Here is a 26,194-nt window from a genome sequence, read left to right as displayed (position 1 = left end):
TCGTCCCTGTGACTGGTAATGTGGAAAGGTAGGCTTGTGTGTCCCAAAAAGCCAGGTCAAGACCAGGAGGCCACAGGAGCAGGAAAACGGCAGGTTTGTAGAATACACAGAAAAACAAATGATTTCAGTTTTTGGTAAATTTGTTTACCCAGAGAGACTGAACGCTGATCTCTCAGGAAACTTAATATGCATAACATTTCTCGGGTTCCTGTGTGATAACAATTTATTTTTTTTAAATTATTATTCATTACATTGTGTTATATAACAGTTTCATAGGCTCTGGGATTCCCCAACCCTTCCCCATACCCTGCCCCCATGGTGGATTCCTCCACCTTGTTGCAGTATTACAAATCAAATTCAGTTGAGAGTCTTTCATTGCAAGCATATTCCAAGCAAAGAGTCCAGCATCTAATTGTCCAGATACAGTCAACGGTTTCTTGGGGAGACCATCTCTGGTGTGGAGGTAGAGGTGGCAGAGTATCATGCTGGTCAAAAGCCCAACATAACATCAACGACAATTTACAACATTCTGGAATTAATTCTCATGGTATTGAGTAACCAATATGTTACAAGATGCAAGCTCTCAACCTCATCCTGTGACTACTTCATTGACATTTTGGTTTTAGTTTATATGTAACCAGCTTCTATACATCTTAATATGGCTACAGGGTACTATTCAGCTGTCTCGTGTCAATCTTTTTTTTTTAGTATTTAGCAGTCCATAGTACTGAGGCATAAATCTGCTGAACCTGGATGATTTTAGAATAGTCTAAAGTGGCTTATAACTCAAGGCATATGACAAGAGTTGAGGTGCAGAGAATTCCTCCATTCCCCAGTGGGGAGCATCTCATCTCTGTGTCCTACCTAGTAAGCTGTATGTGAATCCACACCAACTGTTTCCTGTGTGGTTGTAAGCTTTCCTTATTTTTCTGTCTATTCTGATTGTGTTTATTTGTTTTGGGGGAGGGGGTTCTGGAGTGACCCTAATGCTGTTCGTCTGTGTCTACGGACCGCGCAGGAATCCTAGCTGTTGTTCCGTTGACCTTCGGTCCTCGTGGAAGGATTTGGGCTTCTTCGATCCCAACGGGGGTGGGTGACCTGAGAGTCCTTGGCCTCCAAAGGCACTCCAAGTTCCAGTGGTCTCTTTTGCAGGTGGAATCTAGTCCTTGCTGGCTGTACTGATAGTCTTGTAGATCCAGGGGACTCCAGGGTTGGGATAGAGGCCTCCTCCTATCTACCTGCTACAAACAGAATGCATGCTTAAAATGGTAAATTACCGATAGTAAGTACACTAATCATGGGTTATGCATTTATGATACCACATGAGTCTGGGTTAAGAGAAAAAATACGTAAGTGACAGGAAGTGTAGGCATTGCCGCAGAACATTCCCCTACAGATCATATACAGAAGTAAGTAAGTTTCGTTTTCCTCTCCCCCCTCTCCCCCCTCTCTCCCCCCTCTTTTCTTTTCTTTTCTTTTCTTTTCTTTTCTTTTCTTTTCTTTTCTTTTCTTTTCTTTTCTTTCCTTTCCTTTCTTTCTTTCTTTCTTTCTTTCTTTCTTTCCTTTCTTTCCTTTCTTTCCTTTCTTTCTTTCTTCCTTTCTTTCTTTCTTTCTTTCTTTCTTTCTTTCTTCCTTTCTTCCTTTCTTCCTTCCTTTCTTCCTTCCTTTCTTCCTTCCTTCCTTCCTTCCTTTCTTCCTTTCTTCCTTCCTTTCTTCCTTCCTTTCTTCCTTCCTTTCTTCCTTCCTTTCTTCCTTCCTTTCTTCCTTTCTTCCTTCCTTTCTTTCTTTCTTTCTTTCCTTCCTTTCTTTCCTTCCTTTCTTTCTTTCCTTTCTTTCTTTCTTTTCTTTCCTTTCTTTTCTTTCCTTTCTTTTCTTTCCTTTCTTTCTTTTCTTTCTTTCTTTCTTTCTTTCTTTCTTTCTTTCTTTCTTTCTTCCTTTCTTTCTTCCTTTCTTTCTTCCTTTCTTCTCCTTACCTTCAATATGCTGCCACCTGCTGCATGACGCATCCACCTCCAGACCCTGCAACAGACTCCTGCTTGGGAATTGACCCTTGCATCCATAGCCTTGTCTCCCCTTCTCTCTCCGTGCATCTGATTCCCCAATGGGGGAAAAAAAAAAATAAAACTAACTCTTAAAAAAAAAAAAACTTTGGCAGCAGAGTCTTTGTTACATTTTCATCCTGGGGTTATCACTTAACCCTGACACAGAAATGGGACCCGGGGTCAGCATGCACCTACACTCTGCAGAGTTGAAAGAAGCCATAGTGAGGATGGATGCTATCCTCTTCCCCTTTTTACTGAAAGTGAGAAATGACTAGTGGGCATCCTTCTATGGGACACCAGTGTGCTGGGACAGGGTTCAGATTACCTGCCAACAGGAGCGGGGTGGAGGATCCCAGTGGAACAGACGTCATTGTGCTGTGATGCCTCCTGAGTCCATAGCAGATTGAATATGAAACCTCGGGGAGGCTGAACCTACAAACCTGCATGAGAACATGACCTCAACCCCTGTCAGTCTGAACAGCCAGCGTGACTTCAGGTCTCCTGGAAGTTAGGATGCCCAGTAGGGTTGCTCAGCCTCTTCCCAGGGGTTTGCTGGCTCGGCACGTCCTCCACCGTCACAACATACCAGCAGCTCCCAGCTTCCTGGGACGTCACACCGTTCCCTTCTTCCCATTGGAAGAGTCACCGACTGCGACTAGACTAGGGGAGACATTTCAGAATGTTTAAACGTTTCTGTAACACCACAGTGAACATATGGGGACTTCTAAAGACAGTAAGCTGCTCAGAACTTCAGGTGCTTTGTGCCAGCTGACCCTCAGCATAGACACGTGCTGTGTGGATGTTCAAACACACCCTCCTGTGCCTGTGAATGGCAGTCACACGGCTGAGGTGGCTGGACGCTGTGACCGTGGTGTCTGCGGAGCTTTCGCAGGCAGCACCTGGCCTCCCGGGGACCTTGCTCACCTCTTCCACTTGCAGGTACATTTATCCAAATGGGCTTGGCCTTTTTAGGATTACAAGGGAAGCCACAGACTTTGTTGCCCCTAATCCATTCTCTATATTGCCCGCTCTGTTCCCCCCCCCAAATCTTACCTCTCCTCTTTTCAAAGCACACCTCTCACCTTGCTGCCTTACCTAACCTCTGTGCACATACTTCTGGTGGTTCATCTGCAAGTAATCCAGTCAACTGTCCGATGATTTGATGCCCAGCAGTAAAACCAATCATAACATCCTCCTAAAACTTGAAAATCGGCCTAGGTTCTCTGTCTTCCCTCATTTCTCCTGGCTTACAAGCTATTTAAAGATGGGGGGGGGGCAAAGTTGCCTAAGATACCACATCTCTGAGCCCCCATGGTTTTTCCAGATTTAAAATAAGCTTCAAACAGCTTTATAAATTTCGCATCACAGTACCTGGCATGTGATCACTAGGAAATGAATGCTCATCTTCTTTGAGCCTAAGTTAAAAGCTTGGTTCATTTGGAGGGAAAAAGATGACCACTTGGCCCACAAGTGCCCATCCATGCTGCTTGTCTGGGCTGTGGCCACATCTATCTGGTATCCCAGTGGTCTCTGATCATGTAACTCAACTCAACCCACTTCAAGTCTCTGCCAAAGGAATCCCAAGGGACCAAACTGTCCTTACCTTACAGCAAGATCCCAAACAGAAATGACAAGCAGGCATGAAGTCACTCCGTTTTCTCATGTAGCTACTGTGACTAGAGGGTAGCTCTTCTGTCTTAGCTTAAAAAGAACAAACAGACAGACAGGTTTAAATTGCATTTTAGGGGCGAGGAAACGTCACATTAGAATGCAGTCTGATCATTTCTTTCACATTTATGCCTTGCTCATTTGTTAGGGTCATTTTCTTTTTTTTTTTTTAAAGATTTATTTTATTATAAATTCAGATATACAGAGAGGAGGAGAGACAGAGAGGAAGATCTTCCATCCGATGATTCACTCCCCAAGTGAGCCGCAACGGCCGGTGCTGCGCCGGGACCTCTTCCGGGGCTCCCACGCGGGTGCAGGGTCCCAATGCATTGGGTCGTCCTCGACTGCTTTCCCAGGCCACAAGCAGGGAGCTGGATGGGAAGTGGAGCTGCCGGGATTAGAACCGGCGCCCATATGGGATCCCGGGCTTTTGAGGCGAGGACTTTAGCTACTAGGCTATGCCACCGGGGCCCCCTTTTTTAAAAATCATTGATTACATCGTATTATGTGATACAGTTTCATAGGTACTGGGATTCTCCCCACCCCTCCCCCTGTGGTGGACTATTCCACCTTGTTGCATAACCGCAGTTCAAGTTCAGTTGAGATTCCCTCTTTGCAAGCATAAACTAAACAGAGTCCAACATCTTATAGTCCAGTCACATCCCTCGGCTTCTTGGGGAGACCCCGTCTGGTCCAAGGGCAGAACCAGCAGAGTATCATCCCCATCAATTAAAGGCTCCCACATACCCTCAGCAACAATTAGCTTCATTGTGGAATTAATTGATATAGTATTGAGTAACCAATATGTTGTAAACAAATGCGATTTCTTAACCACATTCTGCGGTCACCTCATTGACATTTCAATTTTGGTTTATACACAGCATATAACATACATAAAATAACATGTTTTATATAACATCATATCCTCTTAAATTAATGTTAGGGTCATTTTCAAGACCCTCACTTCATTTTGCTTTCAGGAACTGTATGTTTGAGCCTCAAGCTTTACAAACACTGAGGCAGTACTAAGCAGTGTTCAATCGCTCATTTACTCTGAAGCAGTGGCCCAGGATATTCGGAGCACACTGAGGACCTAGTGCCTGTTTCTAAGGTTTCCCCTCATTAGCAGACAGCTGGGTGAGTCCATCATGAAAACTCCCCTGAAAATGAAGACTTCTCCTTAAGAAAAGCATACAATTGTCTGAATGTATCCTCAGTTCGTGCATTGGTGGTCCATAACTGAAGCATCCTAAATTCCTCGGACGGACAACAATGGAAGCTCTCGCACAGCAACAATTCCCACAGGAAGGTCAGGCTGGGACACACAATGCAGCCATCCAATACAGCCTCACTCGCTGCACACACAGCCGTCCAGTGCAGCCTCACTCACTGCACACACAGCCGTCCAGTGCAGCCTCACTCGCTGCACACACAGCCGTCCAGTGCAGCCTCACTCGCTGCACACACAGCCGTCCAGTGCAGCCTCACTCGCTGCACACACAGCCGTCCAGTGCAGCCTCACTCGCTGCACACACAGCCGTCCAGTGCAGCCTCACTCGCTGCACACACAGCCGTCCAGTGCAGCCTCACTCGCTGCACACACAGCCGTCCAGTGCAGCCTCACTCGCTGCACACACAGCCGTCCAGTGCAGCCTCACTCACTGCACACACGTACCTCCAACTGGCTGTCCTCTTTTTATCCCAAAAATCCTGTCAGAAAAATTCATTGATATTTGTGTTATAAAGACATTTTTTTGTACTCAGAAGACATAAAAGGAAGAACAGTAAATGTCTTTTAGATGTGCAAATTATAACTCAAAACTAGACTGCTGGTGTGTTTATTAAAATAGTCGATGGAGTTTGCAGGCAGGTGAGACCAAAATGTATTCTTAAGCGTTTGAGTAGTTATTTCCAACTTGGCAATTCATCACAAATAATTCCAAGCCATTTCTTTATTATTAAATGCCTACAAGAATGTGACCCAAATAAATAAGCACTTCACCTGTTTGGTCAACAGATTAGTAAATCACTTGTCTTCAATGATTTTGTCTCATTATTACCATTTTGATCATTGACTCAGAATAGGAAAATCAACTAATTGATGGCAAATTGAACATTGAGAAGAAATACGCATGTATGGAACATGAAGATCAACAGGGAGCCAGGCCTGCTGCTAGGGACTCGGTCCATACAAGGGAACTTTGGACTGTGCAGAATGGAATTTTTCCATGAGCTTTTCTGAGCTCCCCTCCCATAATCTGCTGAAGCCTGTAGATTAATTGGCTTTAACCATTTCCCTTTTCCAAATTGAAAGAGGGCCCTAGCTTCCCAAAGCCATGGCTGTACTAGCACTCCGCAGATTTTAGGATTCTTACGTTAGGATCAACATACGTTCCTCCTCTCATGATTGAAAACATCTTGTCTTTTCAATTTATCTATCATTCAGCAAACAAAATCTCCATGAGGGTGAACAACATAACCATATCTTCACAAAGGTTAAAAGAAATGTAGATTCAAAATGCTGTCTGATATCATAAATGACCCCTTTTTTCCCATTACCGGTTGAGGTGTATAGTATTCCCAACAGCCCTTTGAGTAATTTACAGGTCAGCAAGCTGAGTGCACCTGTGTCCTTAAGAGCAACTACTGGAGCAGACAGGCAGGCTGTGAGGGATCCGGAATGCCTGCAACCCCCTTCCCCTCTCCCTGATTCACTCACCTCACGCCAGGAGCTGGGAACTGTGGGAGTGGGAGTGGCAGTAGCCCAGTGGCTGGAGCTGTCATCACTCCCTCTCAGATTCTGCGTTAGTAGGAGTCTGAAGTCAGGAGCTCCAAGCAGTGATGAAAGCTAGGGATGGGATATGACACAGAGCGTTGTCTTTGAACTGCCAGGCTGAACGCCCATCGCCAAGAGTATCTTCATTACTTTCGTCACCTAGAAATACCACTCTGACTGATGGTCTTCACGCATATTCTAAGGATTTTTTTTTTAATTGTCTCATGTTTGAGCTAGTATTAATGCCTGGGCTTCACTCACAGATAACAGTCTCTATAGACATCACAGTCTCTTGTCTAATGGCTCGGGGTCTACATGGAATCTTGCAGGATCTGTTGCTAGAAAAGGAAAAAACATTTTCTTTTCTCCAGAAGTAAAATTCAGAGACGCTTTAAGAAAAAAAATCTTACTGTAAAATCTCTGTCAACAATACATTAACATATATTAACTTGCACTCAACTATACAATGCATGTTTTATGATCAAGAACAAATGCAACCAAATGGGAGTTTCAATGACAGTTCTGGATTTCAGAGGACACTAATTGACTCACTCAGACAAGGGGTAATTGATTAATGCATGGGAAATATTAGAGGCAATCAATGTGCTATGGGATTCATCAATAAGGTAAGTTATGTAGGCTATGAGATTTATGTTACATTAATGCTACATTAAAAAGTGGCACATCGAATCACAGAACTGAAGACTACACCAAAGGTCAGAGTTTTATGCCCATTTTAAATCTGAATTAAATCAACTCCCAGCATGGAAGAGGGTTTTGTCCAGTTTTGAACAAAAGCCTATCTGTCCCACTTTTGCCTACTCATCCATTCACTATTTGATCACATTTAGTTTGCCAAGCACAGACATGTGGCTGTGTGAATTCAGAGATCTAAATAATCTTCGCTATTGAAGGCCACCCTTACTAAATCACATTGTAATTCTAGCTTTTCATGGAAAAAACAAGAGCATGTCTGCTCTAGAATTAATGTACACGCTGCACAAGAGGTCAAGAAATAGAAACTCAACATTTGCTTCTGTCACTCAATTCTGACGGGTTAGCGCAGTGGTGGCTATACAGAGACTGGGGAAGAGTTCCGTGTTTCCTGCTCACAGTCTGGAGTGAAGCTCAGACCTGAAGCTTTCCAGCACTCCTGGGGTAACATGGCCCTTCGTGTCATAACCTGGGAAGTCCACCTCCCCATTCGCTTCCTCTACCGTATATACATACATACATATATACAGCATCCACCTGCAAGGGATATAAATATGTGTATGTAACCATCACAATAGCTTTTGCTTTTCTGTTTATCCCACATATCTGAAGACACTGCAGCTTCTCCATTTTGGGTCATATAACTCACCATGAGGTTAAAATAGCTGCCAGAGAACCTAAGACTGAGATGAACATTTTTGGTCTACTGATGTTCATCTCATGAGACAGTCATTTTACGTTCAACTTACATCATATTCAGTTAAGGGCTCTAATCGGAATAGTGCTGATTTTCAGTAACAAGATTTCAGATTATTGAATGGAAGTGATGGAAAAAGTTATGCTTCTCCCCAGAACCCCCACTCTGTAGACCATGATTGCTCTGCTGTGGCTACTCACGAAATGACAGACATAGTACAAAGGAACAAACAGAACTAAATGATCAGCTTCAGAATGAAATGGTTGTTAGCATACCACCTTTGGAATGCCAGGAAAGCGCAAATTCTAAGTCTCTGTGAATTCAGTATGCAAGACAAGATGCCTTTATGTAGTCTTGCTTTGAATGGATCGTTTATCATACACCTTGCTTCTATTCAAAGCAATACTAGAAAGACGACGCACGTTATATTGCTAGCTCTTTGTACTCTTAGATCCCATATCCACATATTCAATTACCCAAAAACAAAATATTCAAGAAAAAATCCCTTACACTTCTTAGCATGTACAATCATCTATTCTTTCTATTGGTCCATGAATAATATTTATCTTCAGTGCAGTGACTATTGTAAGTAATGTGGAGATTATTAATAAGCTATCCAAGAATGGGTATAGGTTATACACAAATAGTACACCACTTTGTGCAAGACTTGAACTTGGACTTTCCATTCTTGGGAGCAGCATCCTGGAACCAATGCCACATGGACACAGAGGAACCACAGCTGACATGCTTTCCTCTCGTCTTGCTTTCTGATGTCTTGTCTTTGCTCCCTTGCAGGTTGTGCGGCCCTATCAGACCATGTCCAATCCCATGAGTAAGCTCACTGTTCTCAACAGCATGCATTCTCACTTCATCCTGGCGGACAACGGGACCACTGGCAAGTACGGGGCGGAGGTGAAGCTGCGGAGACAACTGGAAAAGCACATTTCACTTCAGAAGATCAACACGAGTAAGTAGGCCACTGTTCCCACTACCCTACCTCCTTGGCAAGCCTGCTCAAAGGGAGTAACTTTAGGGATGCCAAGCAGCAGAATTATGCAACATGACTAAGTCTCAAATAGGGACCGTTACTTCTGCTGGACCAGCGGGTAGAACGAGGATACCATGCAGGAAGGGCAATCAGAGGCTTAAGAACGGGTGATGCAATCAGAGGACTCAAGCTCTTTTACTGCATGTGAACAGTTCACCAATGCAAATGAGCTTTACTCTCCAAATTTTACCAATATCCTTCATGGAATATTGTAAGGAAGAAAGGCAACACAAAACACTTATTTCTATTTAAGCTTGTTTTGTGAGGCAGAAAAAAGAAACTGATTTTAATATGGTTATACAAATGCATCTTAAGGCAATGGGACCTTTAAGCTAAAGCACCAGGTGCATCCATCTCAATGAAATTGTCATGTACTTTTGTGTGTATGTTTGTTGCCTCTAGACACGTCTGCATCTATGTGTGTATGTATGTTGTGTGGTAAGGACTGACTGGTTACACTATCTCTTAATTACTTCTGTGCTCTGTGCCGAATCGTGCCTTTTGTTTGTGAAGACACTGCCTGTCAAAACCAGCCATCTCCCCGGATCACTCAGGGCTGGCATTGGAATATGATGGATCTAGGAGAAACCGCATCTACTATCCATTACTGAAAAATAGAATTGACGTTCACGAACTTACAATGAAGGCTTTGCGACAAGCTCAAATGTTGTCATTCTCCTCTGCCCCATGAGGGAAACTGACCTACTGCAGTGACATCTTAGCCTGTCTTCAAACCTTCCCTGTGGCTAGCTTAGTTCTCAGCCATTCTCTTCTCTGGCCTTTCCTGTCTCCAACGGCGCCGCCTCGCTTCCAGGACTGTAAAGGCAGAGCTGGCATCACCTTCTGCCTGCTGCATTCTCCTCTCGGGTCCCACCTTGTAAGAACCTCTACTGTTGTAACAGTCAACTCTCTGCTCTTCATGGCGAAGTCTGGAGTCATGCACTCTGGCCTGATTCTGAAGTAAGAACTTTGTTAGGAAACACGTCTCCCACCTGTCATTAGAAAGAGGAAACATAGTCATTGGTAATATTCTGTTACTGTTTTCTTCTGGAATGGAGTATAAATGCCAGGAAACTGATTCAGAGGTCAGCAGAAATGCATATGGGGATTTTATTTTACATCATCAGGTTAAGAATGAGAGCTTAAATGGGAGTGAGCTGGAGGCCGAAGCAGGCAAGGGTAAAGAGAGAAACTCAAGGTCCAGCTCAGGAATGAAGGCAGTCCTGTCCGTTCAAGCTGAGCACATACCGTAGAGCCCTGGGGACCGCTGGGCCACACAGTCAGCCACGTGGGGGAAAAGACTATGTACACCATACACCAATCACAAGGATGCGAGTGGACTGCAATCCTAGCCAGAGCTCTGTCCACTAGTCCTGGTACCTTGCAGGCTACCCAGAGAACACCCAGATGAACTTGTGCAACTGCTGTGTCTTACCCCAAAGCTCATGCAAGTGCTACATGAGCTGCTGGTGTCAGTGGAGAGCAGAGTCCGGGGGTGTAGTACATGGTCGTAGCATTCAGAATGCCAGACGAGCCTCCACTGTATGGTAGGCCTTGGGTATGTCAGACACAAATCCTGTTCCATGCATGAGAACAGTAGCAAAGCATATAGTGACATAGTATTTGTGGGTACCCAGGCACAAATAGGGGAAAGCATACAGTGAGACACTATGTGGGTACCCACACACGAGTAGGGCAAAGCTTGGAACCCACCTGCTGGAGGAATTATTGCAGACTGCATTTGAGGTATCATAGACATTAACAGGCTGCCATTCAGTGAACTTATTTTGCTCAAAGTTCAGCAGAGATCCTTGCAGGCACAGGAAGTTGAAAGGCACAGGGTTAGAAATTTGCCCTTGAACTAGAGTGAATGGTAGGAGATAACACATCCACTAGTTCTTTCCCTAAACTATCAGTGGAAGGATGAGATGATGACTCATCTTAGTTTGTCCACTGTTTTCAAGGGGTATCCCTTGGTCTCTGTTCCATACAGACCATGTGCTGCGAAGGCAGTAGATCTTTTTCCCTTACACTGTACTGAGCGCCAAAGCCAAGAAGAGCAAGATCCACGCAGGGTGAGGGGAGACTCCAGCTTTCTAGTGTCTAGTGGAACCTGGAGATCTCCACTCACTTCACAGCAAAGACCTGAGCCCCCTGAGCCCCCAGACGCCTTCATCACACCAAAGACCTGGGCCCAGCGAGCCCCCAGACACCTTCATCACACCAAAGACCTGGGCCCAGCGAGCCCCCAGACACCTTCATCACACCAAAGACCTGGGCCCAGCGAGCCCCCAGACACCTTCATCACACCAAAGACCTGGGCCCAGCGAGCCCCCAGACACCTTCATCACACCAAAGACCTGGGCCCCCAGACACCTTCATCACACCAAAGACCTGGGCCCCCTGAGCCCCCAGACACCTTCATCACACCAAAGACCTGGGCCCCCTGAGCCCCCAGACACCTTCATCACACCAAAGATCTGGGCCCAGCGAGCCCCCAGACACCTTCATCACACCAAAGACCTGGGCCCAGCGAGCCCCCAGACACCTTCATCACACCAAAGACCTGGGCCCAGCGAGCCCCCAGACACCTTCATCACACCAAAGACCTGGGCCCCCTGAGCCCCCAGACACCTTCATCACACCAAAGACCTGGGCCCCCTGAGCCCCCAGACACCTTCATCACACCAAAGACCTGGGCCCCCTGAGTCCCCAGACACCTTCATCACACCAAAGACCTGGGCCCAGCGAGCCCCCAGACACCTTCATCACACCAAAGACCTGGGCCCCCTGAGCCCCCAGACACCTTCATCACAGAACTGAGAAACACCGGCAGAAGGCTGCCATCGTCCTAACAGGACAGCAGAGGGCCACAGCCCCTTCGGGAAGTCAGCCATCCTACCATCTCCTCTGGACACCTACTCTTTTTCTTGTATCATAGTTACACAGTTCCTCCTTTTACTCTCATTTCCTGCTTTGAGTGTTTAGGAAGCTGATACCTGTGGAACTTGATTTTGGTGAATGAGACAGTGCAGCCCAGTCACTCTGCCCACCAGCACCCCAGAAATGTGTGTGCCCACTTCATTATGTCCGCGTTCAGCTGCCAAGCTGTCTCACCTGGGAATTAATTGCACACTGTGGGGTCTTATGGAGAAGACTGCTTTAAACCATAAATGGCTTCATCCTCTTAAGAAAACCCCTCCTATGTAAGAATATGACCCTACCCTACTCTGGCCTTTTCTGACCAACATACATCACTAATAATAACATACTATGTCATTGACCTGAATGGCTAAGAGCAGCAAACAGAATATGCAGTAAATAAGCAAACGAGCAAATCTGTGATGTAAAAATAGAAACATAGAAGTTCTATGTTTGCACACATGTGTGCATGCACAGCTGTTGCTGGGAGGATCATGTGGGTGTGACCGTTAGAAGGGGCTCTGTAGGAGTCGAAGCAGAGTCCTGAATGGGATGACGGGGCCGACTGTGAAAGAACATTCTTACGAGAGCGGAAGCGAGGACACAGGCAGAGGACAGAGTGGAGAGCAAGAACAGCATGGTGAGCCAAGAATTGGACTTGGTTCCAACAGCATTCCTAACAGCTCTGTTCGAGGTGGAGGTGGTTTTAGGGGGCCGTTGCAGTCATGTGGGTGAGAGGTGGCAGGGGTTTGGATTAAGACAGTAGTATAGGTGGTAAAAAGTGGTTGCATTCAAAAGTGGTGCGTGAGGTGTTCTAGAATGTGGCCTCTGAGTGGCCTGATGGAGGCTTTAAAATGGCAAACATTCTGCAAGCTACACATTGTTTTGAAAAATGCACAAATTATGCCTGATAATAATAATGACCTTAGAACTATCACCCCTTTCCCCACATTTATTAGGCTCTGACCAGTCTTGCTTCTTAGAAGGATACCCACAACTTACTTCCTGATTCTGAAGGAAATCCATTCAGCATATCATCCAAACTATTTCAGTACCAAAGCATTTTAAATTTGTGTTGCCCACATAGAGACTGTATTTTAAGAATGCTTACTTAAATTAAGCCAGCAATGCGTTAGTAACTCTTTCAAAAAACAAAATTCAAAAACTAGATTGCTGAAGAACTCATCCTAAATCACTTGGCAATCATATTTCCTGGTCTCAAGCCCTTCTCTCAGATGGTCAAAAAGCTATTTTTAAAAATACCCCATTGAAATTCTTGGAAATGAAGGTTAGAAAACTCCCGCAGCCATCTGAGTCTTTTAAGGGTCTGGGGGCGGGGAGGAAGAAATTAACTTTCGGGAGAGCCAGCGGGATAGGCTGGAAGTGGCAGGTGGAGTGGGAAGTCAGACCCTCATGGTCCTATCACTGCAGACAAAGGCCAGCAATATCTTCAGCTTTGCACCTGCGAAGAAGGGCTAATGTCCTACAGAGCTGTCACTACGTAAGTCACCATAGGCAAGAATTCTGGAAGGTGGATTTTCAGAAACTAGTTCGCTTCCTACCTTTCGGGAACACTGATAGACTCCCTGCCATAGCTTCAAACCTGAAACCATCCAATTCCAGAAATCCATCAGGAATCTATGCACACACAACGGACTATTATTCAGACATAAAGGGAGGAACTTTTTGTAGCAGCATGGATGGAGCTACAGGGATATTATGAAAGTGAAAAAAGTCTGGCATTGACACAGAAACTACCACATGGTCTCATTCAAAGCCAGAAGCTGAAAAAGTAGATCTCACAGAAACAATGAGTGGAATAGTAGTTCCAGACGTTGTCTTGACAGTGGGAGAGCAGAACCAGGAGGCTGGGTAATGGATGGAAAACTAGTGAGAGAAGAAAATGAAATCATGGTGTCCTCCAATAACGGTACAGTGCCTAAAGTCTTACATCTTTCAAGACAGCTAGAAGAGAGGAGTCGGGATGCTCCCAACACAGTGGCATGATCAGTTTCCAAGCTGATGGAAATGCTGGTTATCCTGTTTCATGACTATGTGGGGGGGGGGGGGTCAAAATATCCCACTGGCTCCCCTGAGGATGTGTAGTTATTACATAGCCATGACATTACTTTCAAAGTGTATCTTTAACCACAAATCACAACCTGGCAATACTTTCACTTTGAAAGGGAGAGCTACATCAGTGTACAGCAAATGTAAGGGATTAGTATTTCCCTCTGACAGAAGTTGCAGACACACATAGTAGTGATACTAACCAATGAGTTCCCTCACACTGACATTTTCATCCCTAGTACCTTTTTTTTTTTTTCTGTTTTCAAAGTGTACTTGAAGGAGAATCTGATATCTGATCTTTCTTTGCCCCCAAGTAACATCTGACATTGGCCTGTGGCCTCATCTGATGTAGCCACCTGGGCTGCTTTCTCTAAAGCAGTGGATTACAATGTAGTCATGCTTGCAAATAAACAAGTGGCAAAACTGAATGCAGAAGGCAGAAAGCATCATTGAATGTTAGCACATAGAAGTCTCTTGGACAAAAATAGATGTCTTATTAGAAAGTACCTAAGCAAATACACTATTCATCTATGACTGTGAACTTACAGAAATAAAAATGACAATAATGTTTGTAAGGACGATCTGCCATGCCTATTAAATTATGCTTTATCATGGGGAAGTACCTTCTCCCACATCATCTTGGCTGTATGATTTGTGAACTCCACAAACTGAACAGTGCCTAAGGAGAAGCAAAGTGAGTCTAGGTTATCCAATTATAGGAGGCTTTGTTTTTCAAAACCTCCTGTGAGGTAATGTACACCCACCATAAAGTGTGTTGCTTTGTGAGGGTAGCACTATCTGAACTACGTACCCATGACTGTGTCATCTGCAGCTTGGTTTATGAACCACCCCCTTTGTGATAACTTGGACACATGATTGAAGCATTCCAACAAGGGTGATACAACATTCCCTAGGAGACATTACAAAGTGGGTCTGGAGTTGTGACAGTTTCTAACAAGTATCACGTTAATGACATAGCAGAGCAAAGGCAGGAATGTGAGCATGCCATCATTTGTTGTGTGGTTCGACGTGAAGCATGGCCTGAACCAAGGACCACCTGCCTCCCTTTCAGAAACACCACTGAGGCTGTGCTGATGGAGTTCTTTCAGGACCACTTCCACCAAAGCTTATCCAAGTTTTAAGACAAGAATGTTAAAATCATGTTCAACAGATCCTTAAAATGTTCCTAGAATGTGCACATCATGAAGCTATGCTATAGATTTCAAAAAATAAAAAACAACTTTGCATCAAAATAAACTCCAATTCATCCTATTTTCCATATGCTTTTTCCAGTACCTGTGTGCATGGAATCCAAGCTGCTAGTGAGTAGTAATGAGACTCAAAATACCTAATCAACAACCTATGCAGACCTCAGGATGCCACTGATTTTAAAACTAAATACTCTTGAATGCACTTTCTGCAACAGTGACTGAGGGCGCCGCTTTTCATCTGAAGCGCCTCTGGTCTGCTTAGCAGGCAGAACTAACTCATGCAGCAAATCAGATCAGAATTTCCAATCCCACGGCAGCCACTCCTAGCACCCCTGTGTGATGCACACTTCAGGCTCCGTGACTGCGGAAATATGCTCATGGCTGCCAGCTTTCCCTCGGCGCCCAGGCTGCCTCATTCTGCAGTGCAGAGTCTGGAGGAGGCCAGGAGAGAGGTAGCTTTACCACGGGCCCTGGGAGATCTTCCTCACAGTCTAGGAGAGGCCAGGAGAGAGGTAGCTTTACCACGGGCCCTTGGAGATCTTCCTCACAGTCTAGGAGAGGCCAGGAGGCAGGTAGCTTTACCACGGGCCCTTGGAGATCTTCCTCACAGTCTAGGAGAGGCCAGGAGGGAGGTAGCTTTACCACGGGCCCTTGGAGATCTTCCTCACAGTCTAGGAGAGGCCAGGAGAGAGGTAGCTTTACCACGGGCCCTTGGAGATCTTCCTCACAGTCTGGAGGAGGCCAGGAGAGAGGTAGTTTTACCACGGGCCCTTGGAGATCTTCCTCACAGTCTAAGAGAGGCCAGGAGGGAGGTAGCTTTACCACGGGCCCTTGGAGATCTTCCTCACATTCTGAAGGAGGCCAGGAGGGAGGTAGCTTTACCACGGGCCCTTGGAGATCTTCCTCACAGTCTAGGAGAGGCCAGGAGGGAGGTAGTTTTACCACGGGCCCTTGGAGATCTTCCTCACAGTCTAGGAGAGGCCAGGAGGGAGGTAGCTTTACCACGGGCCCTTGGAGATCTTCCTCACAGTCTGGAGGAGGCCAGGAGAGAGGTAGCTTTACCACGGGCCCTTGGAGATCTTCCTCACAGTCTAGGAGAGGCCAGGAGAGAGGTAGCTTTACCACGGGCCCTTGGAGATCTTCCTCACAGTCTAGGAGAGGTTAGGAGGGAGGTAGCTTTACCACGGGCCCTTGGAGATCTTCCTCCAGAGAAGGCACTGCCCAGGGGAGATAGAAATAAGTAGCACCATAATAAAATACAGCTTGAAAATCCATAGCAAAGGAGCTGTAATTTACAATCTCTGAATTACTGAGAAGTGCTGTAGAAACAAAGTGCAGCGCAGTAATGGAAGTCTTGGGAAGATGAATTAACTCATCCAGTAAAACACTAGGAGGCCATGCGTTTGTGAAAGTTGGCACTGCACTTCTGGTATTGTACTTATCTAGTTCCCTGCACCACAGTACAACTCTTGTGTGACCTTGTGTTTTTCCGTTGCTAATTCTGGAGCCCGCTTGCCCTGGCATCCTGACATTGGTCATCTGAGACAGCACTGCCATCCCTGTTGTCCGCGGTAAGCGGTCCATAAACAGTCAGCGTTGAGGCGTGAAAGAAACTGGATTGAGCACATTGAGCTATGTCAATAGAAGAACGGAGCAAATGTAGTTTCCCCAAACGCCAGCACCACTCAACTCAACAGTTGTTTTCTGGGAAGCTATTTTAAAAGCACATAATGATTTATATGCAAATAAACAATACTATATAAATGTAGATGTAATCTTACTATAATTAAGTCTGTGCCCTTTGTCTTTATTTTTTAGTGTATGTTGAGACACTCAGCACGGGGTTGTCAGCAGTAGCACAAAGTGGGAGGAAGATGGTAAAAAGTTGGCGTGAGGTCTGACGTCATAATGTGAGTTGGATGTTATTGCAGCTTACCATTACTCCAATGCGTGTTGGAGCAACGGTAACCCTAGCACTCTGTTCCCACTGGCCACATGCAGCTCAGAACGGCTTTGCTGTGACAGTGATTCAGAGTAACAAATGCTTCCATCTGACAGGGGCTTGAGCCCAGCTGTGACGTAGAAGCTGTGCGATCGGAGAACTCCGACTCCTTACTCTGACTCTGCCCTCCCTGTTCGCAGAGATCCTGGGAGCTCGCTGTCACATCTACATTCTGGCCAGAATGAATCAGAATTAAGGATCTAGGGAGTGGGGAACCCTTCCACTTAAAGGCACAATGAAGAAAAATGTCTCTCGCACATACATCTACACATTTTTAGCATACATCCTGTGTACCCCATCTTAACATGCTAGCCAGAAAGGGATTAGGAAGCATAATCTTTGTCCTGGGCAAACACCTAGCCAGCTACAATTCTGTGATTATGAAGGATGGGAGGAATAGATCTTGGAGGACAGCTTTTGGATTCTCTGGCATCTTTTTAACATAGAATTCCAGATGGCCACTAAGAACTGGCTGGATTTGGTTCAAAAGACAAAATAAGATACACCAGCAAGATCCAAAAAGCTCATATGTGAACCTTGGCCATAGATGTATCTCAGGCCCTGTTCGCTCTTCATCCTGTGAGCTTGTCAGTGGGATAGAACAAGAGCATCTTGCTGGCTGGCTCTAGGAATCAGCTAGACAAGCTGCCTAAAGTGCTAGGAGTTATTTTAGACTGTCCATGAACTCACACAACCTGACCTGTTCAGATTGGGCTGGGTCTGCGTCATGCCTGTGAATTCCCTGAAGGACCCTTTGGTACACCTTCCACTGCTCATCATCTGATGACATGTTACATCCCAGCCATTCAGAATAAACAGGGTTAGCCTGTGTTTGCACAACACTTATGTAACTACTGTGATTCCAAGATGAATCCTGGCAAATAGTTCCCATCAGACAGTGGGTTGGTTGCCTGTCCTCCCAGATCCAACACAAAAGGAAATGTTAAAACTGGGCTTTCCCTCTTGAAAGAAAAGTGCAGCAGTCCCTCCTCTGACTGAATATAGAAAATGTTTGAGGACGGATGACTTGGGAAGACATGGCCATCGGGGGGACACTGGAAGATTTCCGAGAACCAGAAACGAATTGTAAACTGTTTTCATTTGAGGGATGAGCAGATAGAGGAGAGTACCCGCTCTCCCTGTCAAACGACAGTGCTTTGTGACGCTGGTTTTCACGATGAGCGGATGCAGCTTTTATCACAAAGAACCTTAGAAGTAGTCACCCTAATGAGGGGTTGGCATTCCCGCAAGCGTGTGTAACATTCCCTCCACCCCCTGAAGAGCAGCTAGGGCCTACCTCTGAATCAAAAATACTGAAAATAGCGTCCTTCACGTTATACATCACTAGATCTGTTCATCCTGCATAGTCACCACTTTGCACCCCAGGACCCACATCCCCCGAAACTGGTATCGTATCTGACCTGTGCGTAAGGAGCCAGCGACGCTGCAGTCGGCACATCTTCTGTCTATGGTCCGTTCAGACTGCTCGCAACTCTTTGCTCCTCAAGAAAAAGCAAAGACCCAGGTCAGAAAAACTAGAGTAGGAGAGGCCAGTGGAAGACACATTATACAATATTAAATCATACCTAAAGGGTGTGTCCAAGATGATGAGGCCAATATAATAGATATGGTACTTACACTGGATAATATTGGTGGTGAATGACAAAACTTAAACTTATTCCCAACCCATAGCCTAAACTAGATATTCTGTTAAGCTAAGGATGCTGCGTAGGTTCTGCTCTGAGTGTGAGCTATAATTGTTTCTTTTCTCATCATGCTCCTGAGTATCCCAAAATCGTTTCCTGTGTCCTGACCCTCATCAGGGTGTAACTCATTCGGTGCTGTTTCTTACTGAGTGAAGGTGGCTCCACTGTACTCTCCCTCTTCTACTAAGACGCTACAGATGGCAGCAAAACACATCAGATTTCTTCCCAAAATCAAGCCAAGAGCCAAGCACAAGTTGTCACTTAAAGTCAACAGCTCAACAGTGATTCCTGTCTCTTGTGTCACCCTCTTCAAGCTTTAATGTTTAGGCTCTTTCTTCAGAAACACTTTATTCTGTGCCTGCAACTTACAAAGCGCCATAGGGGTTCCAAGCTGAATAAAGTATAGCCTTGTACTCAAAGAACCTATTCTTACAAATAAGTTATAGTTAACTACTACTTAGCATTATCCTACGCAATTTTTAAGAAATAACCAATTCCAATTCTTACATTCATAAGTATAGGTCAAGTAATAAAGCCCAGAATCACAATGCTAATAAGTGAACAATTCAAGAAGCGCTGCTTGGACCGTTCTGTTTTACTGCCTGGACACACAATGACGTGTACACAGCAGCTCAGGCAAAGCAGAAAGGGCCCAACTCCTCTTAAAGATACAAAGTGTAACAAGAATCCAGAGTGTGTGCGTGTGAGGGGTTGTTCATGAGCAGAAAAACAGTCATGGACAGAACATGTTTAAGATGTTGGTTGACAGCATGGGGCACAGGATGGGAAGGCATGCGAGTGAATGCTTTCAACATCAGAAATAGAGTGCACTGCGTGTAAACTGCCGTATAAACTACCTTCTCTTTGTAGAAGATTCCAGCTGCAAACATGAATCAGTAACACCTGTGACCTCGATGTAGTTTTTTAAGATATAAAATCATAAGAAAAAAATCCATGTTTCACTGTTTCCTGTCAATTGGTTGATTTATAGGAAAATACTTAACTAGTACGTTTATTCAGTGAGTTAACTTGGCAGAACTTCTACTTGAACCTGAACTTCAGATTTCCACTCTGCTGTTCATCACTCAGAGTTATGTCCCTGCCTCAATTCGGATAGTACTGTCTTCAATTCTACTTGGCAGACCACCCTCAAAACTGGATAAGACAAGGCTTACTTATATACCCGAGCAAGAAACAGGATACTCAGGATAGCGTGCAAAATCCTTACCCTTTATCCTACACCTTAGCCCTTGAGACCATTTATTGCATCCTGAAAGTAACTAAGGAAACATGAACCTATTTGGCCCTCGCTATAGTGTCATTTAAACCTTGGTCAATTAGAAAGATTCAACTGATGAGACCAGCACGGTCTTCTCTCTGCCGAGGAGATGGTGCTGAGCCGGTTCCGTGCTCAGTTCCATCAACAAATGTCTGCTAAATGCCCAGGCCGATTTATGGTGATGTCATCTAGTTGAAGTTTGTTCATAGTATTTAGCAAGCAGTGGAACAGCCTGGCGTAGTGGAAGAATGGCCTGGAAAATGTTTGCTTACAAGCTGAGTACATTTCCTCAACAATGTACTAGGTTGGAACTTCCTGGGAAAACGGGTAATAGCTGCTTGTAGTTTGTCCTTGCATAAACTGTGAAGAATTCAGAGAACCCAGAATTTCCCTTCTGTGCTTGGAGAAGAGTTGCTTATGTTGTTTTTTCTTTTCAGTTTATTTTTTTTTCTTTTTTTTATGTTTTTTTTTATTAATTATTTTGCATTATGTGACAGTTTCATAGGCTCTGGGGATCCCCCCACCCCTCCCCACGCCCCTCCCCCCTGGTGGATTCCTCCACCTTGATGCAGTATTACAGTTCAAATTCAATCAAGCTTCTTTCCTTGCAAACGTATACCAAGCATAGAGTCCAGCTACTTCTTGTCCAGATGGGTTGAACAGTTTCTTGGGGAGACCATTTCTGGTCCGAAGTTAGAGCTGGTACAATATCATCCCAGTCAATTAAGAGTCCCAATATAACATCAACAGCAATTTGCAACATTATGGAATTGACATGGTTTTGAGTAACCAGTATGTTAAAACATAGGTTGTGGTTAAGAACTTGCTTTTTTTTTTTTTTTTTCAGTTTATTCCTTTGCAAGGGTATCTTTTCCAAACCAGAACCACTGAGTAGTCATGAGGAGTGGTGGGGGTCCCATCATGCCTATCAGCCCTGCTATCCCTTGCCCAGCCCCTACTTCTCAAAAACAGACTCAGGTTAGGCTGCTCTGAGTATGAGGCTTGGTCCCAGGGAAGACAGAAGCAGGGCCACTCCTCAGGGTTCTCCTGAGAGGCCTGCATTGGAAATGAGGTGCTGACTAGCTAGTTTAATCAATTAGCAACTATCGACATGAAACTGTCATTCAGTGTTCCTGTCAATTTGAAGTAGAATAGCCAAATTAGTGGGTCATTTATTATACTAAAATGGCTTTGTTTTGCTGCGTATAGAGTGAGAGTTACGTATGTTTGTCGGTGAGGGAGAGTAGGGGCGTCAGTTGAGTAACAAGTTGGCAAGTAATCACTGGAGAGCAGGACATTGGTTTCTCTAAGAATGAAAAACTATTGTTAAAAGGAAGAAATTCAGTCCCTATTGCGGAAGACAGAGAACTGAACAATTCATTATCATCTCTGTAATTTACATGTGATACTCTCAGAGGCTTCATCAAGGATTAAGCACTGATTCAAGCACTCAACAAAGAGGAGCTCCTTTGAGCCCCTCCAGCACCACAACCCTTTTCCTGGTTGAAGCCGAACCACAAAGGGCTGTTCCTCCACAAAAGAAACGTTGCTTTGAAGGACCTAATAGGATACTGGGTGGCATGAGAGGGAGGCTAAGATAGGAAAACTGTGTAATTCTTTGCATAGATCTCAAGTGCAACTTGGGTTGCAGTCATATGTCTAAATTTATACAAATTGGGTAATTGGCCTGCTTTAATAACATGTGTATCCAACCATTGGGTTGTAGAAATTTCAAAGATTTTGTTTTTTGACAGGATGCCTGCCGTTTTTCTCTCTTGATTCCCGCTTGTTTTATTCATTTTGGGGTAGTTGCCATTTAGACCCAATTGGTAAGTATAATTAACAGACAACTTGAACTTCCTCTTAAACCCCACCCAAAAATTAACCACAGAAGCTTTCATTTCTTTTAAAAATTCTTAACAGTATTACTCCCAGTGACTACTATTTCTTTCTCTGTCTCTTCTAAGATAAGCAAACACTTCAGATGTGAATTATTTCCTATTTATGCTCCTAAAGATGACATACTAAACAGCTTGGCAGAATACTAGGTAGGATACTAGTAAAGGAAAATGAGTGTTTACTTGGATTGTAGGCACCATGCAAGGAGTTTTCTCTATTCTGTTTAACAGTCAGAAAAACCCTCCAGATTCAACTGGCTGCTTGGAGAGTTAAGCACTTGTCTGAAATCCAGTTAATGGGAAATTCACTCACAAACTTCAGCTAATGTGCTTGTACACCCTGTTCCTTCCATCCTACATGGGGAAGCATTGTCTCATCAAAAAGAGATTTCTCTAAAGCATTCATACCTTTGAGAGCTTGAGGTTCACTGTTGCACTCAGCTATTTGAGCACAGACTCTGTGCCGGACCCAAGCTGAGCACTGGTTTGTTGAAATGAGTCATTGAGTCGGACTTTGGGAAAAGGATGGAAGTTAGTGGCAAAAAGATGGTGGAGGAACAGCATGAGAAGGAAGTGGGTCAGGATCATAGGGAAGGGTGAGGGGTGGAGGCGGGCAGTGGGCTCCTATTCACGTACCCATGGGGAGAGGTGAGGGGTGGAGGCGGGCAGTGGGCTCCTGCTCATGTCCCCATGGGGCAGGGGTGAGGGGTGAAGCAAGCAGTGGGCTCCTGCTCATGTCCCCTTGGGGCAGGGGTGAGGGGTGAAGCAAGCAGTGGGCTCCTGCTCATGTCCCCATGGGGCAGGGTGAGGGGTGGAGGCAGGCAGTGGGCTCCTGCTCATGTCCCCTTGGGGCAGGGGTGAGGGGTGAAGCAAGCAGTGGGCTCCTGCTCATGTCCCCATGGGGCAGGGTGAGGGGTGGAGGCGGGCAGTGGGCTCCTGCTCATGCGCCCCTTGGGGCAGGGGTGAGGGGTGAAGCAAGCAGTGGGCTCCTGCTCATGTCCCCATGGGGCAGGGTGAGGGGTGGAGGCGGGCATTGGGCTCCTATTCACGTCCCCATGGGGGGAGGGGGAGGGGTGGAGCTGAGGGGTGAAGCAAGCAGTGGGCTCCTGTTCATGCGCCCATGGGGAGGGGTGAGGTGTGGAGGAAAGCAGTGGCTCCTGTTCGTGTCCCCATGGCTACAGTCTTTCTTCACGTGACTCGTGGACTTCCCTTTGTCATCCTATGCCTGACAATATATGAAGGAGGCTGGGAAGGCAAAGGGACGTTCAATTGTCATCACTGGCATCTTTTTTGATCATTGCACCATCATCAAATACATTGGGGTAACCATCACCAGGCTTGTCATCACTAAACCTGTAACTGTCCCACGGGACAAGCAACAACTCTTCATGTTAAAGGTCATAGAACTTAACCAGGGACATCTAGAAGTGCGAAGCAATGAAATGTATTCTCTTAGACTAACTGCCCCAGATTCAAACCATGAGGACTTGGAAAAGAAATTAAGATTCATCTGGGCAAATTATATGTCTACCAGGGATATTTTATTGGCTTCTGTGTATACTCTAATAAGTTCTAGCCAAGTATGTAGACACTATGGCTACCACTCAACATAGGCAAAGTCGTTGAACACACAGATAACCAAATTCATGGCCAGCTGTTCTACACACGTGAGTCACGCTCTATCTTGTGGAGGTTCTTTTTTTTCTATGAAGAATAATATGAAAAAAATATCCTGGCTTTTTTCATGACATGACTTGATACAAGTGGGTTATGTCGCTGAACTGCTTGTCACACACATTAATGAGGAGTCACTTTGTCGATCAAGAAAACAATAAAGCCAAAACAACTTTGGGGGACCAGAACAAATTTTGCTGAAATCGTCTGCCTCTTATCTGATCCATTTTCCCATTCAAGATGGGAGGTTTTTTTCAACAAGAGATGTTTCCTCATTGGAATTACTTGCTCAGGGACTGGGATATTTCTTAGGGATAAGTAATTCTGAAAAGGGAACAGGTACCCCCACACCTTAGGTACTTTTCCAGGCATGGAAGAACTCTGGAATCTTGCAGATTAGTCAGTTATGTGCAGACTAGCAAATACTCCACTGGCGTTTTCAAAGCCAGCAGAGAAATTACTGATGCTAGCCAGACACAAAATGGTCTATCATCATAGCATAAACCTTCTTGAAGGGGCCCAATCTCTTCCTTGCTTCCGTACCAACCTAAAGACATTCTCCATGCTTCTGTGGCCATTCAGACTTCTTCTGCCCTAACACTTTGTGGAACTCTGTCCCACTCATTCCAAGCTACTTCCCATTTCCCAGGAATAACATGCCCTGTCAGACAGAAATGGTCTCTGACATTTGCTGAAATCCCAACCTCTCCAGCCCCAACCTAGACTCTTTGCTAGTCTGTGTGAACATCTCCGAGTCTTAGGAAGCTCCCGCCAGCCCCTTTGCCCTCTGAGATCCTCCTCGGCCCAGCCTGAGCACAACCCTCTGTTCCTGGTGTTCTGTGTACTCCTGAGCCACAGCATCGGGTATGTTGGTGCAGCAATTATCCATCTCTCGTCGTCTGTAGATTAGGAAAACATAGGGGGAACCACAGAGCACAGTCCACGTCACCTTCGTTGCCATTCTCAGTACTGACTGACCACACTGCCTAGCATATGGAATAGTACTCAATAAATTGTTATCAGTACCAGTATTTGGGTTTCCCTGCTTTATTTTTAGCTCTGGTTTTCAGCCCAGCGTTAGGGCTTAGATACTAAAGGCAGTAAAAGACAGACAAATAAAATAGTAGCGTCATAGCAAGACTCAGGAGCAACAAAGTTATAGGAACGTGTATAAGTGAAGAGCGTGACCCACACCGCCAGCTCACAGGGATGGAAGCGTGAAGCCTGGCAGGTAATTATTGATAAGTCGTTGCCATCTTCTGAATTTAGAGAATTTAGGACTGTATATGCATGTGGCCACATCCAGTGCCATCAAGACATTTATTTCCATTTGTGCATGAAAAGTTACCATTGATTTTTTTCTTCCTACTTGTTCAAAGAAGTAACTGCTCACAAATACTTTTCAGGCTAGATTAAAATCAGCCTATTGGTTAGCTATGCATAGCTAACTTTCGAAATTTAGACAAAGATAAAATAAATGGGAAAACTTGTGCTGACAGTACTTTTCTGCTATAATCAACAACTTCACTGTGGGATATATTTAGAGAAGATAAGGTATCTTATCCCTGGGGTCTTAAAGCAATGCAAGGCAAACCAGGCTGGTATTTTAATTTGCTTGGCATAGTTAAGGCCAAAGAATTTATCAGAAGACTCTTCAAAGTCCCTTTCTCAGGGTTTATTAAAATTATTTTATAATTTATAATAACTCTAAATATTATTTGGATTACATCAAGCCAACGTAACTAATGGCTGTAACTCATGTACGCTTAAGAAACAGCTAAAAGCAGTGTTCTCAAATGTCACTAATAGAGTTGTCTTTGTTCTAATAGAATAAAAATCTTTAACCTTGGACCTTCAATTTAGTATCGGTAACCCCTGAGATAAGGGAAACACAATTTTTTTAAATATCCTAATAAAAGCGAAATAAGCAAACTACTGTTTTTTTTTCTCTTTTGGCATTCATAGCTGAAACAAACAAACAGTCCTTCCCCTTGCTGAATAGGCTGTCTCCGCTCTGTGTTGGAGGCAACATTAGAAAAGCATTACAAAGTATTCCACATGCCACAACCCAGCAGGCAACCTCTCAAGTCCACAGTTGCCGTCTGGGGAATCAATGACCTTTTGTCTACTAAGCTCGGTGTGTCTGTGTCCACAGAGGGTTCTGGAAAGAGGCAGAATGCACAAACAGGCCACCTCTGCCAAAACCCAGAAGTGAGGGCTCAAGCGTCAGCTACTTTGTTCATTGTCCATCTGAGCTACATGTTCTCCGTAGCAGCATTGCCTCTACAGGAGGGGGAACCCGGGAAGGGCAGACTGACTCTAGGGCACATGAAGTTTGTTATGAAATCCTGGTGCACTCTGTGAGGCAATTAAACACGTTACAACCACATGAGTAGGTCTGTGGAGCAGCAGAGGGTTCATCCCGCCCTCGTCTTCCTGTGGTCAGATTCAGTTCCATTGGTGTGCACTGAGGACTGCATCTGTTCT

At 45.0% G+C, this 26,194-nt stretch overlaps 1 protein-coding gene across 2 annotated transcripts in view; it reads left to right on the top strand.

The window, feature by feature from the left end:
* Positions 1–26,194, top strand: part of LOC131477932 (transient receptor potential cation channel subfamily M member 3-like) — a 52,919-nt gene that overhangs the window by 14,488 nt on the left and 12,237 nt on the right. The window contains exons 4-5 of one of the 2 annotated variants that reach the window (XM_058657289.1): positions 8,693–8,864; positions 21,890–21,964. In XM_058657289.1, coding sequence (XP_058513272.1) covers positions 8,693–8,864; positions 21,890–21,964 — 247 coding nt within the window. The remainder of the gene's footprint in view (positions 1–8,692; positions 8,865–21,889; positions 21,965–26,194) is intronic. The other variant, XM_058657290.1, reaches the window with a different exon arrangement.

This window comes from Ochotona princeps, chromosome 31, assembly GCF_030435755.1.
Source record: "Ochotona princeps isolate mOchPri1 chromosome 31, mOchPri1.hap1, whole genome shotgun sequence".
NCBI lineage: Eukaryota > Metazoa > Chordata > Mammalia > Lagomorpha > Ochotonidae > Ochotona > Ochotona princeps.
The sequence above is the reverse complement of the archived record's forward strand: the minus strand, read 5'-3'. Positions and strand labels throughout refer to the sequence as shown.